Source organism: Kogia breviceps, chromosome 19 (assembly GCF_026419965.1).
Source record: "Kogia breviceps isolate mKogBre1 chromosome 19, mKogBre1 haplotype 1, whole genome shotgun sequence".
NCBI lineage: Eukaryota > Metazoa > Chordata > Mammalia > Artiodactyla > Physeteridae > Kogia > Kogia breviceps.
The window spans coordinates 36,426,554-36,446,334 of record NC_081328.1 but is presented as its reverse complement, the minus strand read 5'-3'; the positions used below and the strand labels follow the sequence as shown (position 1 = coordinate 36,446,334).

The 19,781-nt window shown below is 37.5% G+C and overlaps 1 protein-coding gene across 1 annotated transcript in view; it reads left to right on the top strand.

Moving 5' to 3' along the window:
• NPEPPS (aminopeptidase puromycin sensitive) overlaps positions 1–19,781 on the top strand; it is a 106,453-nt gene that overhangs the window by 81,336 nt on the left and 5,336 nt on the right. Inside the window, exons 11-19 of the mRNA XM_059046510.2 lie at positions 172–276; positions 685–745; positions 2,612–2,721; positions 4,844–4,907; positions 7,496–7,635; positions 9,700–9,834; positions 11,081–11,300; positions 15,870–16,012; positions 17,168–17,224. Of these exons, the coding sequence (XP_058902493.1) occupies positions 172–276; positions 685–745; positions 2,612–2,721; positions 4,844–4,907; positions 7,496–7,635; positions 9,700–9,834; positions 11,081–11,300; positions 15,870–16,012; positions 17,168–17,224 (1,035 nt within the window). The remainder of the gene's footprint in view (positions 1–171; positions 277–684; positions 746–2,611; positions 2,722–4,843; positions 4,908–7,495; positions 7,636–9,699; positions 9,835–11,080; positions 11,301–15,869; positions 16,013–17,167; positions 17,225–19,781) is intronic.

Sequence of the window (19,781 nt, the reverse complement as noted above, 5' to 3'; positions counted from 1 at the left end):
ATTTTATTAGTATTAGTTATTAAACCCTTTTAAACAATTACACATTATGAGTCACCTAAAGGCAAAAAGTATCTTATGATTTAGAAGGGTTTTCCTAGATAGCTTTTTATGTAATTCAGTATTACAGGCTGTCTGTTTCCTGTCATAACCTTGAATCACACTGTCTGCTAGGTGAGTGTGGGCCATCCTTCTGAAGTTGATGAGATATTTGATGCTATATCATATAGCAAAGGTGCCTCTGTCATCCGAATGCTACATGACTACATTGGGGATAAGGTAAAAAAGCAATTTAAAAAATCTTCCATTCTTTTATGGTGAAACCATAGAGTTTTGCATGAAAAAAAAAGTTTGCTTTTATTTAGGTTAAGTTCTTAAGTAATTTTTCTAGAATTTATAAGGACAGTACTCTGGCTTGTCTTTATTTCTTTTTATGCTGATTATTTTGGGCTCTCAGATGAATGATGTTGCAGATACGTTTTGGGGGTTGATGGAAGTCTGGTATAAAACTTAAAAGCAAGAGTAGAAGGCAAAGAGTATGCATTTTTAAACAGAAGGTAGTAGACATTAGGGGGATACATGTGTTTTAGTAAATCTAACAGTCAAGTAATTTGAGTAAATTAGTTTTTGAGTACTGTATACTCAAAATATACTATAATTCTGAGTTCTGACTTTGTGTTTTCTCAGGACTTTAAGAAAGGAATGAACATGTATTTAACCAAGTTTCAACAAAAGAATGCTGCCACAGGTAATCTTTAATAGCTTGAGATAGAAATGGAGAGAAAGTGTTGGCATACTATCCAGAGTGTGACATTTTATTTTTTTGAAATACTTAATTTTCCATGTGCTGGATAGGAAATAGAGTCGACTTATTTGAAGATGTGTTACATCATGGATCAACAACATGAATCAGGATCTATTATCTTTTTGGTCATCCTCCAGTAGTCTGCTTTCCACAGCTCAATGTTTTGCCACTTTAAAGAGTCTGAAAAGTTCTGTTTACTTTACCAGAGCCTGTTCTTTTTGATGATTTGTGGGTTTTGTTGCCCTTCGTTGACCATTGACCATTAAAATAGCTGCAAATTAACCATTTGTGGGAGTGAACTTGTGGAACTACAGATTTTCAATGAAGTAAATTCTTAAGATTTTATGATGGTCTATTAGATATTAGAGTCAAAAGGAAGAATAAAGGTGTTAATAGTTGATTGAATATGAAGCTGAGTTCCTTAGTGAACAAAAATAGTTTAGAAAACAAGATTTGTATAATGTCATTATTATAAGTCTGGGGTGGGGCCCGAGAGTCTGCATTTCTAACAGACTCCCAGGTGAAGCCAGTGCTACTAGTTCATGGGCTGTACTTTAGCTTACCAAAGTGTAACTGGTACAGGGTGTACCATGTAACTTTTTTGGGTTTGTTTTCGTTACTTATGAAAGACAATTGGCAGTTCAAATACATTCCCATTATCATCCATGGTTTTTATCCTCTTGTAGCAGTTGTAGTGCTCTCTGTCTACTGTCTCTGCCTCTCCCTTAATTTATGCCTTCTTGATCTCTCCCCTGGAATTCACTACTAATTTACTACTTGCCTTGTCCCACTCTCTTCAGTTTCATCTCTCACTCTGAGGCTAGCTAGGGTTATCTTTCTAAAGTGAATATCTAATTACATCACCCTACTGATTAAAAACACTTGAGATGCCACATTCCTTTCACGATAAAGTCTATACTTCTTTGTAAGCCATACAGTCTTGAACAGTTCAACCCCTGCCTACTTTTTTAGCCTCATGACCTGTTACTCCCACACATGTGCCTCTGTCTTCAGCTTATTGAACATATTGCTGTTACTGACATTTTCTGTCATTTCTTATACTTCCCTCTTTTTTGGGGGGGGGGCCGTGCTGCACGGCTTATGAGATCTTAGTTCCCTGACCAGGGCTTGAACCCGGGCCCACGGCAGTGAAAGCTCAGAGGCCTAACCACCAGACCGCCAACGAATTCCTTTTTATTTTCCTCTTTGTACCTTTATTCTGTCTACCTGGAATGCCTTTTTTCTCCCTGTCTAATGAACAACTCTTCAAGGTGCAGACCAAAAGTTTACCTCTTGTGAAACTTTATTCTTTGGATTTTTCTTTCACTGTTCTTGCCCATGTTATAGTATGTACCATGTTGTATTGTTGTTTTGCTTATTCTACCACCAGAGTTGTTTGACCATTTGGGTCAAAAACAGCATCAGCATTGAGTATTTTTTAACTTCTGTTAATTGAATGGGTATAATAGTTTTAAGTTTGTGAATGATTGTTTAGTAGTGACCTTGAATATGTTTCTATTTGTTTGTTTCTGTTTTCTTCTTGTTTGAACTCACCTGTTTGTCTTTTGTTTATAACTTGTAATTTTTTAATAAATTGGAACAATTAAGAACATCTTAGAATATAAGACCATAGAGTTCATTTAATGGGAAGGCAAGGGGAACATTAATTTGGCCCACTGTTCCTGAACCTGAAAGAATCACAAAATTGGTCAGTGTTGCAGTGTCAAGAGTTATATAAAATTTCTGGTTTGTTTAGGAGAATAAAAATGGAAACATTTTAGATTTTTATTGTTTGTATTTATCTTCTAGAGGATCTCTGGGAAAGTTTAGAAAATGCCAGTGGTAAACCTATAGCCGCTGTGATGAATACCTGGACCAAACAAATGGGATTCCCTCTCATTTACGTGGAAGCGGAACAGGTAAACTTATAAAAAAGTCCTTCAATTTTTCTGATTGTATTAAATGAAATTCAGTCAGTGTTAACAAATTTGCTTTTCTTTCCTTTAAGTATTCTAGGTAAGATTTAAGCCAGCCCTTATACTCTTTTCTCAATGATTTATTATGTCTATACCAAACAATTTGCCCCATGTCTTTAAAATTATACATGCTTATGGTAGAAAACAAAATATTGTCTGCCCTTACTGTCCCCAAGGAAAACACTGTAACCTTGTTGATATAGTTCTAAAATCACCAAATGAAGTTTATTCTGAGAATGCAAGGTTGGTTTAATATTAGAAAACAGTCAATGTATTGACTCATAATCACTACATTAACAGAATCAAATTAGAAAAACCACATAATGACCTCACCTGCTGCATAAAAAGGATTTGGTAAAATTCAACACCCATTTATAATATCATTCTTTAAAATTAGTTTTTAATGTTGGATGACATTGTGATTTTGATTAGAATTGCATTCATATTAGTTGAACTGTTACCTGAATTCAGACAGGTGTAGTTCAAAGTGAGTTGTCCTCCAACAGTACTGAGAATTACACATCAACCTATAATGCATACCAGAAAGTTTGTCTTAACTTAGTTTAATTGTATGAAACTATGAAATCATTCTCTTAAATTTCTTTGCCATGGTTTTATAAGCTGCATAGGGAATTAATTCCATTCTTTTTTAGGGAGGAAGATTCATAGCTCTTTTTTAGGTATGTGTTTGTCCTTGTGGTTCTGCATTGTCCATGAAGCTAATATTTTACAAAGGTTCAATGTGGCAATCTTAAATAAAGTATACGCATTGAAGGACCTCTCAGTTAGATTGGCTGCAAGCATTTGAAAAGGCAATTTAGGGAACACAATCATATTTGGTGAGAAAGGATATCTAAAACTTTAGTGAGCTATCATTGTGACCATTCTGTTTCTTTCTAGTTTATCAGAAGAGAGGACACTAATACCCCACTTCCTCCCAATGTTACTGAGACTCAGGGAACTTTTCCATCAAGCTACTTTCAAGATCTTACTTTTTCTGCATTTTTTTTGTCTCCAAGCACAGCCAAACTAATCCTCCATTTTACATTATAATAAAAAGCCTGTCTATGACTCAATTCTTTTACAAATAGGAGAACTCTGCAACATTGTATCTTGATTATGATCTGTATCTCACTTTATATTCCCTAAATTTAAATATCTTTGCTTTATTTCTGAATGAATTTAAAAGTCACCTAATAACTTTTTCAAGGAAATCTATGTGATACATAATTAATCAGTGATGTAGTATCAGTATTTAAGTTCATTAGTAGTTTCTTTATGGCATCAAAGTGGCCATTGCTTCCTCACTCAAATTTTTTAGTTTTTCATTTCTGTCTCTTGCAGTCAGTTTATCCCTTTATAAAGGTCATTGACCCAATTTAGTGTTTGATTTAAGTGATCTTAAAATTGTTGTATCTTGCGTTATTTAAGATGTCTAGGGCATAGTAACAAATGATAACTAAAACAAAAGATTGCATAATTGTTGAAGTATTTTTTTAAAAATATGTACTTGCCGTTGTTGCTTCTGGCTTTTTAGTTTTTTGCAGTACCTCCCCCCAACTTTTTTTGTTTCTTTGCAAAGCTCATCTTTTGAAACAAGATGTGTGCTGCTTTCATGTTTGTCAGTTGTTCTAAAAATGACTTTGGATTCTGAATTCAGAATTTGAATTCTGAATATTGAGTCCACATGCTAATTTAATGTTGCTACTTTTTGGAAGTAGAAAAGGCTAAAGACATAACCTTCCTCCACAAAGGTTAACTACGTATCCTTTTTGAAAACTTTAACACTTTGAAGTTCTTATCTGGATACATATCTCTTCTCATGAGCAATACTTCATAGAACCTGGCCTTTAATTTTTAGAGTATTGTTATTTTGAGGGCTTAATGAGAAATAGTGACTTTTCTACCATTCTATAGTATCATGCTCTTTATCACAATTGCATTTTGTATATTCAGGAGCCATTTGACTATATGGTTTCACCTCTACTTTGTCACAGAGATGTCGTCCCCTCCAAAAAAAAAGTGTTGATGCTACTACAGCCTTTGTTTTGTTTTGCTTCTTTAGATGGAAGATGACAGACTACTGAGGTTGTCCCAAAGGAAGTTCTGTGCCAGTGGACCATATGTTGGTAAGCAAATGGTTATGAGTGGGAGCTGATCAGTGAGTTTGGATACCATACCAGTGTTCTAACTAATAAGAAATAATTGGGCTTCCCTGGTGGCGCAGTGGTTGAGAGTCCGCCTGCCGATGCAGGAGACACGGGTTCGTGCCCTGGTCCGGGAGGATCCCGCATGCCGCGGAGCGGCTGGGCCCGTGAGCCATGGCCGCTGAGCCTGTGCGTCCGGAGCCTGTGCTCCGCAACGGGAGAGGCCACAACAGTGAGAGGCCCGCATACCGGAAAAAAAAAAAAAAAAAAGAAATAATTATCCATTTAAAAATATTTTTAATAGAATTAAACAGAAGCAAGGTAATGGTAATAGAATAAAAACGAAATCTAGGAAATCAAAACAGGAGATTCATGGGGTATTTGTAGTATTGTCATATTCTTAGATTTTTGAAAGTCCATGTCTCTCTGTGTTATTGGGGGCTGTATTGAATGAAGAAGTATAGGAACACTCAAGAAGTGTTGTCTCTAACCTTAATCCCTAAAAGAAGACTTGGTATGCATTTGTGTACTAAGTCTTATGCACTTATGTACTAAGTACATTTGGTATACTTGTGTACCAAGTGTTTACATTGTGGCTAATTTTTTTTTTTAATTCTTGGGCATAGTAAGTAACTAAGCAAATAAAGCCCAATGATTATTTAGATTTATTATGTACCAGTCAGTCATTGTGCTAAGCACTATCTATACCTGACCCTTATTTTATACTCTCAGCAACCCTATTAGGTAGGTCATATTATTTCTGTTTATAATAGGGAAGCTGAGGCATAGCTAACTAAGTAAGTTAAATGGTGCAAGATAACCTATATAATAAGTCAAAGAGTAGGAATTCAAACAAAATAGTTGGATTATATAAGTTTATAATCCTTAAGTTTATACCCTTAACTATCACTCAACTCTGCTTTTTCAAATATTTCTACATGACATTAGACTTTTTTTTAAAAATTATTTTCGGCTGTGTTGGGTCTTCGTTGTTGCACATGGGCTTTCTCTAGTTGTGGTGAGCGGGGGCTACTCTTTGCTGCGGTGCGTGGACTTCTCACTGCAGTGGCTTCTCTTGTTGCAGAGCATGGGCTCTAGGCACGTGGTCTTCAGTAGATGTGGCACTTGGGCTCAGTAGTTGTGGCTTGCGGGCTGTAGAGTGCAGGCTCAGTAGTTGTGGTGCACAGGCTTAGTTGCTCCACGACGTGTGGGATCTTCCTGAACCAGGGCTCGAACCAGTGTCCCCTGCATTGTCAGGTGGATTCTTAACCACTGCACCACCAGGGAAGCCCGAGAATAGACTCTTTTACCCAGGGAATTAAAGATGAATTGAAAAATCAAGAAGTAAACTGTTTTTCTGCACCTTTCTCGCTTCCTTTAAAATAGCAGTTCCCAACAGGGGGAAGGGTATATCAGAATCACCAGTGCCTTTTCATGTTCCACCCACCAAATGATGATGCACTTTACTAGGTTTAAGAGGTACAGCCTTCAACCCTTAGCCTTCCTTAGCATTGAGAGTTACTCTTAATAAATATGTCTTACAAGTGAGGTGACATGTTTACTATCTAAATAAATAGTGTCACAGTTGCTGTTTTCTGCACATATCTGCAATCTGCATTGTAGGACTGACAGGTTTTGCAAATCTTTCCAATACTCTGTGACCACTATAGACATTATTAAAACCTGAATTATCCCAGTGTCAGGAGGGAATTTTCATTTGTGGTTTAGCCTGATAGCATAAAGCTATATAATTTATTAAGATAGTTTCATTAATGTACTGGGCAATGACTCTCTTTTGTTTGGTATCTTAATGCAAAATCTGTTTTGCTGTATAATACCTAAGAGAGTGTATGTATTTGCCTTACGAAAGCTTCAGTTTTTAGATGTGACTCCTCTGTTCGAATCCAGCAGCTCCCAAGGTGTATCCTGTCTGTCGCAGAAGTAAAATCAGCCCTTCAGTTTCTCAGCAGTGTATATACCTGTTAAGAATTGCACCTTAGAATTTGTTTTTAAGTGCTATGTGATACAACGGAGCAACTAAGCCCATGCTCCACAACTGCTGAGCCCGTGAGCCACAACTACTGAGCTGGTGCACCACAATGAGAAGCCCGTGCACTGGAACAAAGAGTAGCTCACTGCAACTAGAGAAAGCCTGCACGTGGCAACAAAGACCCAATGCAGCCAAAAACAAATAAATAAAATAAATTTATAAGTGCTATATGAGAGCTTTAACCCACTCGAAATGTCTTTTATTAGTAAAATCATTATCTCTTTTGCTCTGAAAAGGGAAAACAACAATTAAATTAAAATTGTTGTATTTGTGATTCTACAAGTAAGCACAGTGTTCTCTTTTTTATAGGCTATTGTGATTTCATTAGTAAATTCTCTCTTCCTTATTATTATTCAGGTTACCTGGAAGAGTTCATGTACCATTAAAAATGAGCTATTGGCTTAACAATTGGATTCAAACCCATGCATGGGACACCAGTCCTCTCTCTCTACCTTACCTTCTATTTCTCCCAGTGAGAAATTATTTTTCAAGCTTCCTCTTTGTTCTTCTCTTGCTTAAGGAGAAGGCTGTCCCCAGTGGATGGTTCCTATCACAATCTCTACTAGTGAAGATTCCAGCCATGCCAAAATGAAGATTCTCATGGACAAGCCAGAGATGAATGTAGTTTTAAAAGATGTCAAACCAGACCAGTGGGTGAAGGTGAGTCCAGAAATGACATGGCCATTTTTATCTTACCTAAATTGATTTATTTCTTTCATTTCCTTTATGCATTTTACGGCTGGCTGTAAATTCTACTGCTTCATTTTGGACTAGGACTTGAAAAGAAAAATACATTTCCGAACTTCCTTGTGTGAAATTTAGGGCCAACTTTCAAATAGTATTGTCTAGATATTTGCCTTTATGTCAGGTAAGCAGTTACAAAGGGATAGGATTAAACAGGAAAAAACTAGTAGTCTATGTATAAAGTCACATTAACCAAAACATTTGTAGTCTTGCAACATCAAACTGCCCTGTCATTGTAATGACATGTTAACTTCAGTGATGTGTTGTCATTGTACATGTACAACTATAATCAAGTGAGATCAGACATATAATAATCAGTTTGTGTCACTGAAATGTGAAATTCCTTTTAGCTGGTGTTTTAAAGCCATTTCACAACAATAAGAGTCAGTAAATATTATTTTTCATTATTCTGTACTCTGCCTTTCATAATGAAAGTATCTATTACAAACTTTTCTCCCAATTATAGGTTCCTAATAGGAATTATACATTGTCTCAGGCTTTTGTGCTTGCAGAACTATTTCTCCCTCTTTTAATTTTTTAAATATATTTTTATAATATACTCAGTAGAATACTATATTACCATTTGAAATTACAATCTGGAACATATGTAGCAATATGAAATTTTTCTTATAAGAAAAAACACTATGATTGTAATTAGGTAAATAAAGGTGTTATTCCTATAGTAAAAGATAAAGGGAATCAATAAAATAATTACTGTATTAGAAATATGAAGTGACTTAAATATATATAAATAGTAAAATATTTATATCTTTTTAAAAAAATTGATTAATTTATTTTATTTTTTGCTGTGTTGGGTCTGTTGCTGTGCATGGACTTTCTTTAGTTGCGGCAAGTGAGGGCTACTCTTCGTTGCAGTGTGTCGGCTTCTTATTGCGGTGGCTTCCCTTGTTGCAGAGCAGGGGCTCTAGGCGCACGGGCTTCAGTAGTGGTGGCACGTGGGCTCAGTAGCTGTGGCTCACAGGCTCTGGCTCACAGGCTCTAGGTCACAGGCTCAGTAGTTGTGGTGCACAGGCTTATTTGTTCTGCCACATGTGGGATCTTCCCGGACCAGGGCTCGAACCCGTGTCCTCTGCATTGGCAGGCGGATTCTTAACCACTGCGCTACCAAGGAAGCCCAAAATATTTATATCTTATACTGTCATTTTATCATTAAAATATTTTGCATATAAATATTATCAAAAATATTTTTGACTGTTGGTAAATAGCATATAGAAAATAATGATAGTCAATGATTACCTCACTCCAAAAATCATATGAAATTGCCTTTTAACTCCATGTAATTCTTTAAAATCTAGGACCTGACAGCTGTTATTCTATTGAGGCTCTGGGCTCATTAGATCAGTATTTGTAAAGGTTTAGTCTTCCTCAGAGATTTTATTGTCCAAGAATTTTTATTTTGTAGTAAATGTTTTCTGTAAACTGAAAACCATTCATTGAAATTAGAAATAGAAACTTAGCCGCATTTTATCCTCCTTTTCAGCCATGTTCTTTTCACTGTCGCTCACTTTGCCTCCCACTATGCCAAGTTTCTGTTTTCTTTTGCCTCTGTATTCATCTTTGACAACTGATTACTATCTTTATATGTTGTTTCATTTTAATATTTGTCTCTTAGCATAAATGATCTCTGTTGTTTTTCATCCAGATATACTAAAACTAGAACTTCTTTCATACCTACAAAAAATTGATTTAAAAAATAAATGCGGGAGCTTCCCTGGTGGTGCAGTGGTTGGGAGTCTGCCTGCCGATGCAGGAGACGCGGGTTTGTGCCCCTTTCCAGAAGGATCCCACATGCCGCGGAGCGGCTAGGCCAGTGAGCCATGGCCGCTGGGCCTGCGCATCTGGAGCCTGTGCTCCGCAGCGGGAGAGGCCACAACAGTGAGAGGCCCGTGTACTGCAAATAAATAAATAAATAATTTTAAAATGCAGCTCTTTAACAATACCTGTTGGATATCTTTTCAGTTAAACCTGGGAACAGTTGGGTTTTATCGGACCCAATACAGCTCAGCCATGCTGGAAAGTTTATTACCAGGCATTCGTGACCTTTCTCTGCCCCCTGTGGATCGACTTGGATTACAGAATGACCTCTTCTCCTTGGTGAGCCTCCAGTAGTATGATGGATTTTGTTGATTAAAGGATTTTGTTTTTCCTGGAGTGCCTGAATGAAGCATAACTAGAAGAATGTAGTTCTTCCTGAAGGTTGAATGCCTTTAGGACCAAAGCAAATGACTAATTATTAATTAACATGACAAGATTGAACCTATATAATTTACCAGAAACAAATCTCATTTTATTACTCCTAAGCCAGCTGTTTGCAACTAAAATTATCCTTTGTAAGGCAGAAATTCTTTTCAACAGACATAGATATGAACCTTGAAGAAATTTCTCTACTTATGTGGTTTTTTAAAATAATTCAGAGTGATTTATATTTTTCTAAAATAGTGGTTGTACTTTGCAGGGAAAGTCTAGTAGAATTTTTTAACATTCTGTTACTATTCAAATTATAATAGCCCATTAGCTTTAGAATTATATATATTTAGCTTTGTTCCAGTAAAAATTTTAAGGAACAATTAGTCGTATTATCTTTATGACCCCAAAACATAGGTTAGATAATTTCTAGATGTCTCTATGATAAAATTGTCAGATTCCTCCTAGTGTTCCTTTAATTGGACTTGAAATTTTCATTCCCCTCTGCAGTAACTGGTTTTGGATTCCTCCTTTGTATAAACACAGATTAGCATTGATGCACAAAACCTCACATCTGCTGATTTCATTGCTGAGAGAGACCTGTCCCAGGAGAGTGGTGTGTTTGTGCAGTTGGCTGCTGTAACAGAAGTTCTTTTTCCTGACTCTGTTAGTCAGTTCTGAAAGGACTGAATTTGTAGTGCCTTCCAGTTTGCCTTCTTTTAGAAATGAGTAAAGGACAGGCTGACGTTGACATAGTTTGCAGGTCTAGTTTTGAAAGCGCCTCTGTCAAAAACCAAAGCCCCAACTGTTTTTGCAACTTTTCTGAAAGTATGAAAATTTTCAAAATAAAAAACAATGCCAAGACCCCAGAAACTGAATAGAAATAGGAAGTTAACTGTTTTCTTTCTTTTTCTAAATTGGTGGAATTTTAGCAATTTTTTAAAGTGGCTCTTCTATAAATAGCAAAAAAGTAAGGAATGGTGTCATAATACAGTTTTTATTTTATAAAATTCTGTAGTGGTCTGAGCTTATATAGTCTAGTCTCTTCCTTAAGGGATGGCCGACTAGCAGAAGATAATGCCAAAAATACATGCTTATGTTTTTAGTTTTGCTTTTGTTTGAAGACTAGATTAATTTATGTTTTTTCCTATCCCAGGCTCGAGCTGGAATCATTAGCACTGTAGAGGTTCTAAAAGTCATGGAGGCTTTTGTGAATGAGCCCAATTATACTGTATGGAGCGACCTGAGCTGTAACCTGGGGATTCTCTCAACTCTCTTGTCCCACACAGACTTCTATGAGGAAATCCAGGAGTTTGTGAAAGATGTCTTTTCACCTATAGGGGAGAGACTGGGCTGGGACCCCAAGCCTGGAGAAGGTAATGGATGTACTGAATGGGGAAAGAATTGATCAGAAATTGATCCTTTTTTTACTCAGCTGTGGTTAACAATAACAATAACATGATCTTTGTGTCTGCTGGATGTTACTGTGTATTCACCTAACTAGAAAGTAAGACTTAGGACTTTTAAACCTCCTGGTGAAGTTATGTGGGTAATCAACATAAAAACAGTGGTGGCTATGTGTATTTGTTGCTAAATATGATTTATGCACAGAGCAAATGATGGAAATAAAAGTCACAAAGTTCCAAAGGCCCATTTTTAGTAAAGAAAAGCTAAAGGGAATTTTGGATTATTTTATTTATTATTACCATAAATACCAGGCACCTTATGTACAGCTTGAAAAGGTGTTGAGAGACACAGGGGGCCAATTTTCTGAATTAAAGGAGTTATTTGCTTTCTACATGTATTCTCTCCTCTTTATTTCTGTAATCCTGTATTTATTCTTTTGCTGTCACTTAAATGTTGGGAATAGTGATTATAGGGCTTTAAATATAATTATTTTCTACCATATGCTAATAACTGAAGGTGGTATTTCCTCCTGCCCTTCTTATTCTGGGAGTCTTTTACAATAAGAACAATAGTAACAATTATCTAGAGCTCTATGTCTTCCTTTTATTGATTCAACAAATATTTATGTACCCAGTAAATGCCAGGTACCATACTAGGAGCTGGTGGTATAACAGTGAACAAAAAATCGCCCTGTGTGGCTTACATTCTAGTGGAAGACACAGCAAACAGTTCAATAGATAATATATATATATATATTTAAAATAAATTTATTTATTTATTTTTGGCTGCATTGGGTCTTCATTGCTGTGCACGGGCTTTCTCTAGTTGCGGCGAGCAGGGGCTACTCTTCATTGCAGTGCACGAGCTTCTCATTGCGGTGGATTCTCTTGTTGCAGAGCATGGGCTCTAGGCACATGGCCTTCAGTAGTTGTGGCACGCGGCTCAGTAGTTGTGGCACACGGGCTTAGTTGCTCCGCGGCATGTGGGATCTTCCTGGACCAGGGCTCAAACCCGTGTGCCCTGCATTGGCAGGCGGATTCTTAACCACTGCACCGCCAGGGAAGCCCAATAGATAATATTTTAGGTGGCAGCAAGTGAAGAAAAATAAAGTTAGGTAACATAGATCAGGAGTAAAAGGAGTAGTAAGCCACTATTTTATGGAGAGTGGACAGGAAAATACAGGAAAAACTAGTGAGGTTATATTTGAGCATAAGCAGAGACCTGTAGGAGAGAACTGTGAGGATATCTAGTGGGAAAATGGTCCAAACAGGAAACAGCAAGTACAAAAGACCTGAGGCAGACGCATGCTTAGATGTTCAAGGAATAACAAGGAGGCTGGTAAATTCAGGACAGAGTAACTGAGGGAGAGAGGAGGGTGGAAGCATATCAGCTCCTATAGAACCCGTGGGACTTTCACGTTTAGTGGTATGAGAAACTCATTTGAGAGTTTAAAGCAGAGGAACATGACTTATTTACTTAGCTGTGTGAAGAACAGACTGTAGTAGGGGAGGCAAAAGAGGAAGCAGGGAGACAAGTTAGAAAGCTATTTCAGTAATCCAGTTAGGTGTTGGTTGCAGGTGGCACTTGCAGGTAGTAAATTCTGGGTATGTTTTGAAGGTAGAACTGAAAATACTTGGTGGTGGCCTGTGTGGTAGAGAGAAAGAGAGGAGTCATCAAATTTTGGCCTGAAGAACTGAAAGAGTGAAGTTACCATATACAGGGATGGGGAAGACTGCTGTAGAAGCAGATTTGGGTACAAAAGGGAATCAGCAGTTTGGTTTTGGACCTTAAATTTGATGTCCTTTTAGACATCCAAGTGGGGAGTCCCATACCTAGAGGTCCAGGCTGAATAGATACATTTAATGCATAGATGGTATTTAGAGCCATAAGATTGGATGAGGGCACGGCCAGTCCAAGATTTAGAGATTGGGTAGAAGAGGAGGAATCAGCAAGGGAGATTGACTGGACAATAAGGTAGGAGAGACAGGAGGGAGAGGAGTGTCCCAGAAGCCTTAAAGAAGCAGTAGAGAGAGAGAAGTGATCATCTGTGACAAATGCTGCTCTAAGTCAGGCAGAATGATGAAGAACTGATGATTGCATTGGCCAAGTTCTGTGGCATGGTGATGAACAACACCAGAATGGGAAGAGAGGAAAAGGAGACAGCACTTTTAGACAACTTTTTAAAGGAGTTTTGCTAAAAAGAGGATCAGATAAAAGGGGATAGAGATGTGAGGTCAAGGGGGCTTTTTTTTTTAAGTGGGAGACTTTATAATATGTTTTTGTGTTGATGAAAATGATGCAGTAATAGAAAAATTCATGATGTGAAAGAGAGGTAATTGCTGGAGTGATGGCTGAATAATCGAGAGGAGTCAGGATCCATTGCACAAGTGGAGGAGTTGGCTTTAGGTAGGAATACAGCAGATCCATAAGAACAAGACAGGAAGTATATGGACACAGATGCAGGTAAATTGGTAGGTGTTGTACTTTTCTTTCATGATGATAATATGTGAAACTTTGGGGGCTAAAAAACACCTTTTTGAAATAGGAAGAATGTCATTAGTTTCCCAGCTTTACAGATGGAAGAATCAAACATAGCAAAATAATAAAAATATTGCCTGTATCAACACAGCAAATCAGCACCAGAATTATAAGTTGGTTCTAATAAGAACCTTCACTAGTGTCGTGTTATCTATTGATTTCTTATGGTTTTCTTAAACTTATTTTTTATGGAGTTACTATTTAAATATGGCAAAATGTGCATGTTCAATTCAGTGACTTGACAAATGCATACATCATTTCCATCACCACAGGAGGTTGCCCTCAGGCCACTTCCCAGTCCCTGCCACTGTACCCACCCCACCAACCCTCACATCCCCTGCAGGCAAACACTATTCTGACTTCTTTCACCCTAGATTAATATGGTCTCTTCTAGAACTTTATATAAATGGAATCATATTATATAGTCTATTCTTTCATCTGGCTTGTCTCACTCAGTATAATGTTCTAGAGATACATCCTTTTTATCGCTGAGTGCTATTTCATTGTATGAATATACCACAATTTATTTGTCCATTGTGCTGTTGCAGTCCATCAGTTTGTATGCTAGGTTAACTATTTTTTTTTTAGGTATAATCAATATACCACAAAATGCACTCTTTTAAATATACAATTCAGTCTTTTGTCACAATGTGGTACAACCACCAGCACTATCTAATTCCAGAACAATTTCTTTACCCTCAAAGGAAACTCCATACCCATTGGCAATTACTCTCTATTCCCTGGCAACCCAGTCCCAGGCAACCACTAATCTGCTGTCTCATGGATTTGTCTGTTCTGGCATTTCGTATAAATGGAATCATACCCTGTATGGCCTTTTATATTTGGCTTCTTTCATTTAGTATGTTTTCAAGGTTCATCCATGTTGCAGCATGTATCAGTACTTCATTTCCTTTTATAGTCAAATAATATTCCATTGTATTATATGGATACACCACATTTTCTTTGTTCATTTATCAGTTTATGTATGTTTGGATTGTTTCTACTTTTTGACTGTTATGAATACTGTTATGAACATATGTATACAAGTTTTTTTGTTTTGGTTTTTGGTTTTGTTTTTTTTTTCGGTATGCAGGCCTCTACTGTTGTGGCCTCTCCCATTGGGGAGCACAGGCTCCAGACGCACAGGCTCAGCGGCCATGGCTCACGGGCCCAGCTGCTCTGCAGCATGTGGGATCTTCCTGGACTGGGGCACGAACCTGCGTCCCCTGCATCAGCAGGCGGATTCTCAACCACTGAGCCACCAGGGAAGCCCTGTATACAAGTTTTTGTATAGACAAATACTTTAATTTCTCTTGGGTGTATACCGAAGAGTGGAATTTCTGGGTCATATGGTAACTCTGTGTTTAACCTTTTGAGGAATTGCTGGACTGTTTTTCAAAGTGGCCACACCATTTTACATTCCTACCAGCAATGTATGAGGTTTCTAATTTCTCTCCATCCTTGTCAACACTTGTTATTGTCTCTTTTATTCTAGCCATCCTAATTGGTGTGAAGTGGTATCTTGCGGTTTTGATTTGCATTTCCCTAATGACCAGTGATAGCTTATTGGCCATCTGCATATCTTTGGAGTAATCTGTCAGATTTTGACTTTAAAAATCTAAGATTTCAATGTACCTGGCATACTAGTTCTATATGTGACCTTTCTCTAAACCTTGGGTCAAAGTTGCATGATCTAAGTCTGTTCCTTTCACACATAATTCTTATTATGTAATTACCTAGATGGAGTGAACATTTAGTAAATCCAGTTGGCATTGTAACTGTAGACAGAGGCATCATATTTGCTTGTCTAGTATGTTAAGTACTTCATTTCATTCTTATTTGATAAATTTAAATCAAGTGTTCTCTCGAGTACTAAGGTAATTGATTTTGTTTGTTCAAGACTGTAGACATGGTATAACACAATTATAAGATATCCAGGTGGCATATTTGTAAAAATAAGCTTTTTAAGTAGTTCTATATCTTTTTTACTTCTCAATCAGGTCATCTAGATGCACTCCTGAGGGGCTTGGTTCTGGGCAAACTAGGGAAGGCAGGACATAAGGCAACATTAGAAGAAGCCCGTCGTCGGTTTAAGGACCATGTGGAAGGGAAACAGATTCTCTCTGCTGATTTGAGGAGTCCGGTAGGTTTTCATAATAAAGTACCTTGATTTCTAGGTGACTTCATCATTCTGTGTAGTGTGGAATGTATTTAATAGTAACCAAAAATGACCTAAGTATTGACTCACAAATCATGTCTGATTCTTTTATTTTTTTCCTTTATTTATTTATTTATTTTCTTTACTTATTTTTTTTTTTTTTTTTTTTACTTTTTGGCTGTGTTGAGTCTTAGTTGCAGCATGCGGGATCTTCACTGAGGCACACAGTCTCTTCGTTGCAGCACTCAGGCTTCTCTCTAGTTGTGGCATGCGGGTTTTCTCTCTCTAGTTGTGGCCAGGGGCTACAGAGCACGTGGGCTCTGTAGTTTGCAGCAGACTGGCTCCTTCGTTGAGGCGCACGAGCTCAGTAGTTGTGGCACACAGGCATCTAACCTGTGTCTCCTGCATTGCAAGGCGGATTCTTTACCACTGAACCACCAGGGAAGTCCCCTGATTCTTTTATTTTTTTAAGATATTTTATTACAATTTTTTTTTTTTTTTTTTTTTGGCTTTACATGGGTTTTCTCTAGCTGTGGCGAGCAGGGGTTACTCTTTGTTGTGGTGCGCGGGCTTCTCATTGTGGTGGCTTCTCGTTGCGGAGCATGGGCTCTAGGCGCACAGGCTTAGTAGTTGTGGTGCGTGGGCTCAGTAGTTGTGGCTCGTGGGCTCTAGAGCACAGGCTCAGTAGTTGTGGTGCACAGGCTTAGTTGCTCTGTGGCATGTGGGATCTTCCCAGACCAGGGATTGAACCTGTGTCCCCTCCATTGGCAGGCAGATTCTTAACCACTGTGCCACCAGGGAAGTCCCTCCTGATTCTTTCAATATACACCACTTATGAGGTCTGTAGGCAGCTTCTCATTGATGCCAAGCTTCTCAGTCTGCACTAGGGTACTGAAAGGTGATTGACTATCTGTGCACATTCTCCTGAGAGACTGGTGTGTTCTACTGTTACTTACTACCTGCCATCTACCTTTCTGGTTGTTCATGTGGGCTCTTAGATCCTTGCCACAATTTGTATTAATACGTAATATCCACACAATTTTTTTTAACTTGCTTTCTGTCTTTTCTTAACATTAGAATATTTGGAACAAGATACATTTAATCAGATGCCTTCTTTTTTGTTCCTGTATTCTCTTGTAGGTCTATCTGACTGTTTTGAAGCATGGTGATGGCACTACCTTAGACATTATGCTGAAGGTGAGTAAATTTAGAAAGGGCTCCCAGTTTCTGCTTTTTATAGAGAGTATGAGCTTGAGTGGTTAAAAAATGTCCTGGCAAAAGATGGGCTTCCCTGGTGGCGCAGTGGTTGAGAATCTGCCTGCCGATGCAGGGGACATGGGTTCATGCCCCAGTCCAGGAAAATCCCACATGCCGCGGAGCGGCTGGGCCTGTGAGCCATGGCCACTGAGCCTGCGCGTCCGGAGCCTGCGCTGCGCAATAGGAGAGGCCACAGCAGTGAGAGGCCCACATACCGCAAAAAAAAAAATAAATAAATAAATACATGCTGATCTGCATACTGTAGACATGCAAATATTAGGAAACTGGGAGAAATATATAATATCTGTTTATCTGTACTAACAATACAAGTGCCAAAAGTCATCTAATTTTTTCACTTTTTTTTTACTCACGAATTTATGCATCTTAAATCTTAATACCGAAATGTTAATTTTGATTAAAAAGTCAAGTTCTTCAGACTTTTCCCATCAATGCAAATTTACTTGGGGTTCTGCCCATTTTATACAAAAGGTTTGTTTCTGTGCTTAGAAAAGGGATAGATGATTAGGTGTCTCAAGGGTTTGGTCTATGCCAGTGCCTCTTATGAATGGACAGGAAATTAATTCACTTGCTTTCACAGCCTCTGTAGTTTCCCAGGGTGGTTGGCATATAATTAAACTCCGACTTAGAAAAATATAGGTAAAACTTTCCATGTCCTTATAATGGCAGTGATCTGTTTGAAAGTCCCAATGCTGTGGAACAAGTGCTATCTCCAGTCCTTGTCCATGCAGTTATTAGTCTAAGAAATAACTTGACAATCTGGTTGCATTAGAGGTGGAGAGAGCTGATTCTACTTATTACCATTAAATAAAATGTGCAAAATGTGCCTAAATACCCAAATCATCTATCAGACCCATTCATTAAATGATCCGCACTTAGGGAGACAAACAGGATAGGAATGGGATGTGCTTTAATACTTCTACACTTAATCAGAATACTTTTCTTATCCCAGGTGGATCAGAATTGCAAATCTAATTTCTAGTATTTTAGTTCTAAACAAATCCTATTTAAATGATTAGAATGTTTTAAAAAATAGTTATTATAAACTTTATTTAAGAAACTACATCTCAAACTGTATTGCTTTAACTACCTATCTTGTATAAGGATTTCCTTTCTAATAACATAAAACAATACACTTTGGGTTTACCTTTCAGCTAAATGACATTAAGGTCCCTTCTCATTCTTAATATTCTGTGAACCTATGCACTATAAATCATGTACTACTTTGCATATGAAATGAAGTACTTGGTATTTTTTGTCTGTTCCATAAAGGTGTGGGAAAAATAGGGGTTCTGAAATGTTCATGAGAGGTAGTACTCTGACATTTTCATGTCATGGCATATTTTTAAGAATTTATACTAGTATGTTTATTTAATAAATGTTTGCATCTAACACAAGGGAGCTCACAGTGATTCAGCTTTACTATGGAAAGAGTTCTAATGAAGGCAGAATCAGGGTTCTTCAAGAAACCAGTCAGAGGGATGGATTGGGAGTTTGAGATTAGCAAATGCAAACTATAATTATGTATGTATAACTGAATCACTTGCTGTACATCAGAAACTAGCACAACAATGTAAATCAACTATACTTCAATAAAATAAATTTTAAAAAAATAGAAACCAGTTGATGAGAGATGAGGCAGACTGTTTTCTGTTGGTAATTTAAGAATAATGAAGCAGGATAAATAACTTTAATTCAAAGTGTATTTGAAATGTGGTGTTATGGTGCCATCTAGTGGACTCCTGTAACAGGTTCTCCAGGGGGTGGGGTGGGGAATGCTTCCTAAAAACCAGAGTTCAGACCTTGAGTATTAGAGCTGAAAAGGACCTTAGAAATCATCTGTCCACCCCACTCATTTTACAGATGGGGAAACTGAGACCCGGAGAGGTTAAGGACTTAGTCAAGATCACACAGCTAGTTAGAGGCAAAACTGGGACTAGAACCCAGGTCTTCTGACCTCCTATCTATTTTACTACACTGCTGCTCAAAAGAGTCCAAAGGAAAGGAAGAGGAAACTGGGAGCTGTGATGGGGTCTCCAGACACTGGTCAGTGTTAAATCTTCAGAGGGGAAAAAAGGTCAAGAGAGTCTATAAATTAAGTTGTCCTGGAGAAGTATCTCATATACATTTGTAGTTCTAATTTTAAAAAATATATAATAATATTTTGTTTCTAATTATGAAAAAAGATTTTGGTATACTCATTATGGAAGGTTTAGAGACTAGAAAAGTATAAAGAAGAACACAGAACTTACCTGTAATTTTAAAATGTCACAAATATAGCATGTATAATATGATCTTATTCCTGATTTGGTTTTTCTTTACGCTTTTCTGTTTTCTTAATACTCTTCATTCAGCGTATGCTGCTTTTGCAGTTAAAAAATGTGATGATCCCACTGATAAGAGACAATTGTTATTGTTAACATTTTGATGTGTTTTCAGGGTTTTTTTTCCCCTTCACATTAACTTTTTAAAAATTTAG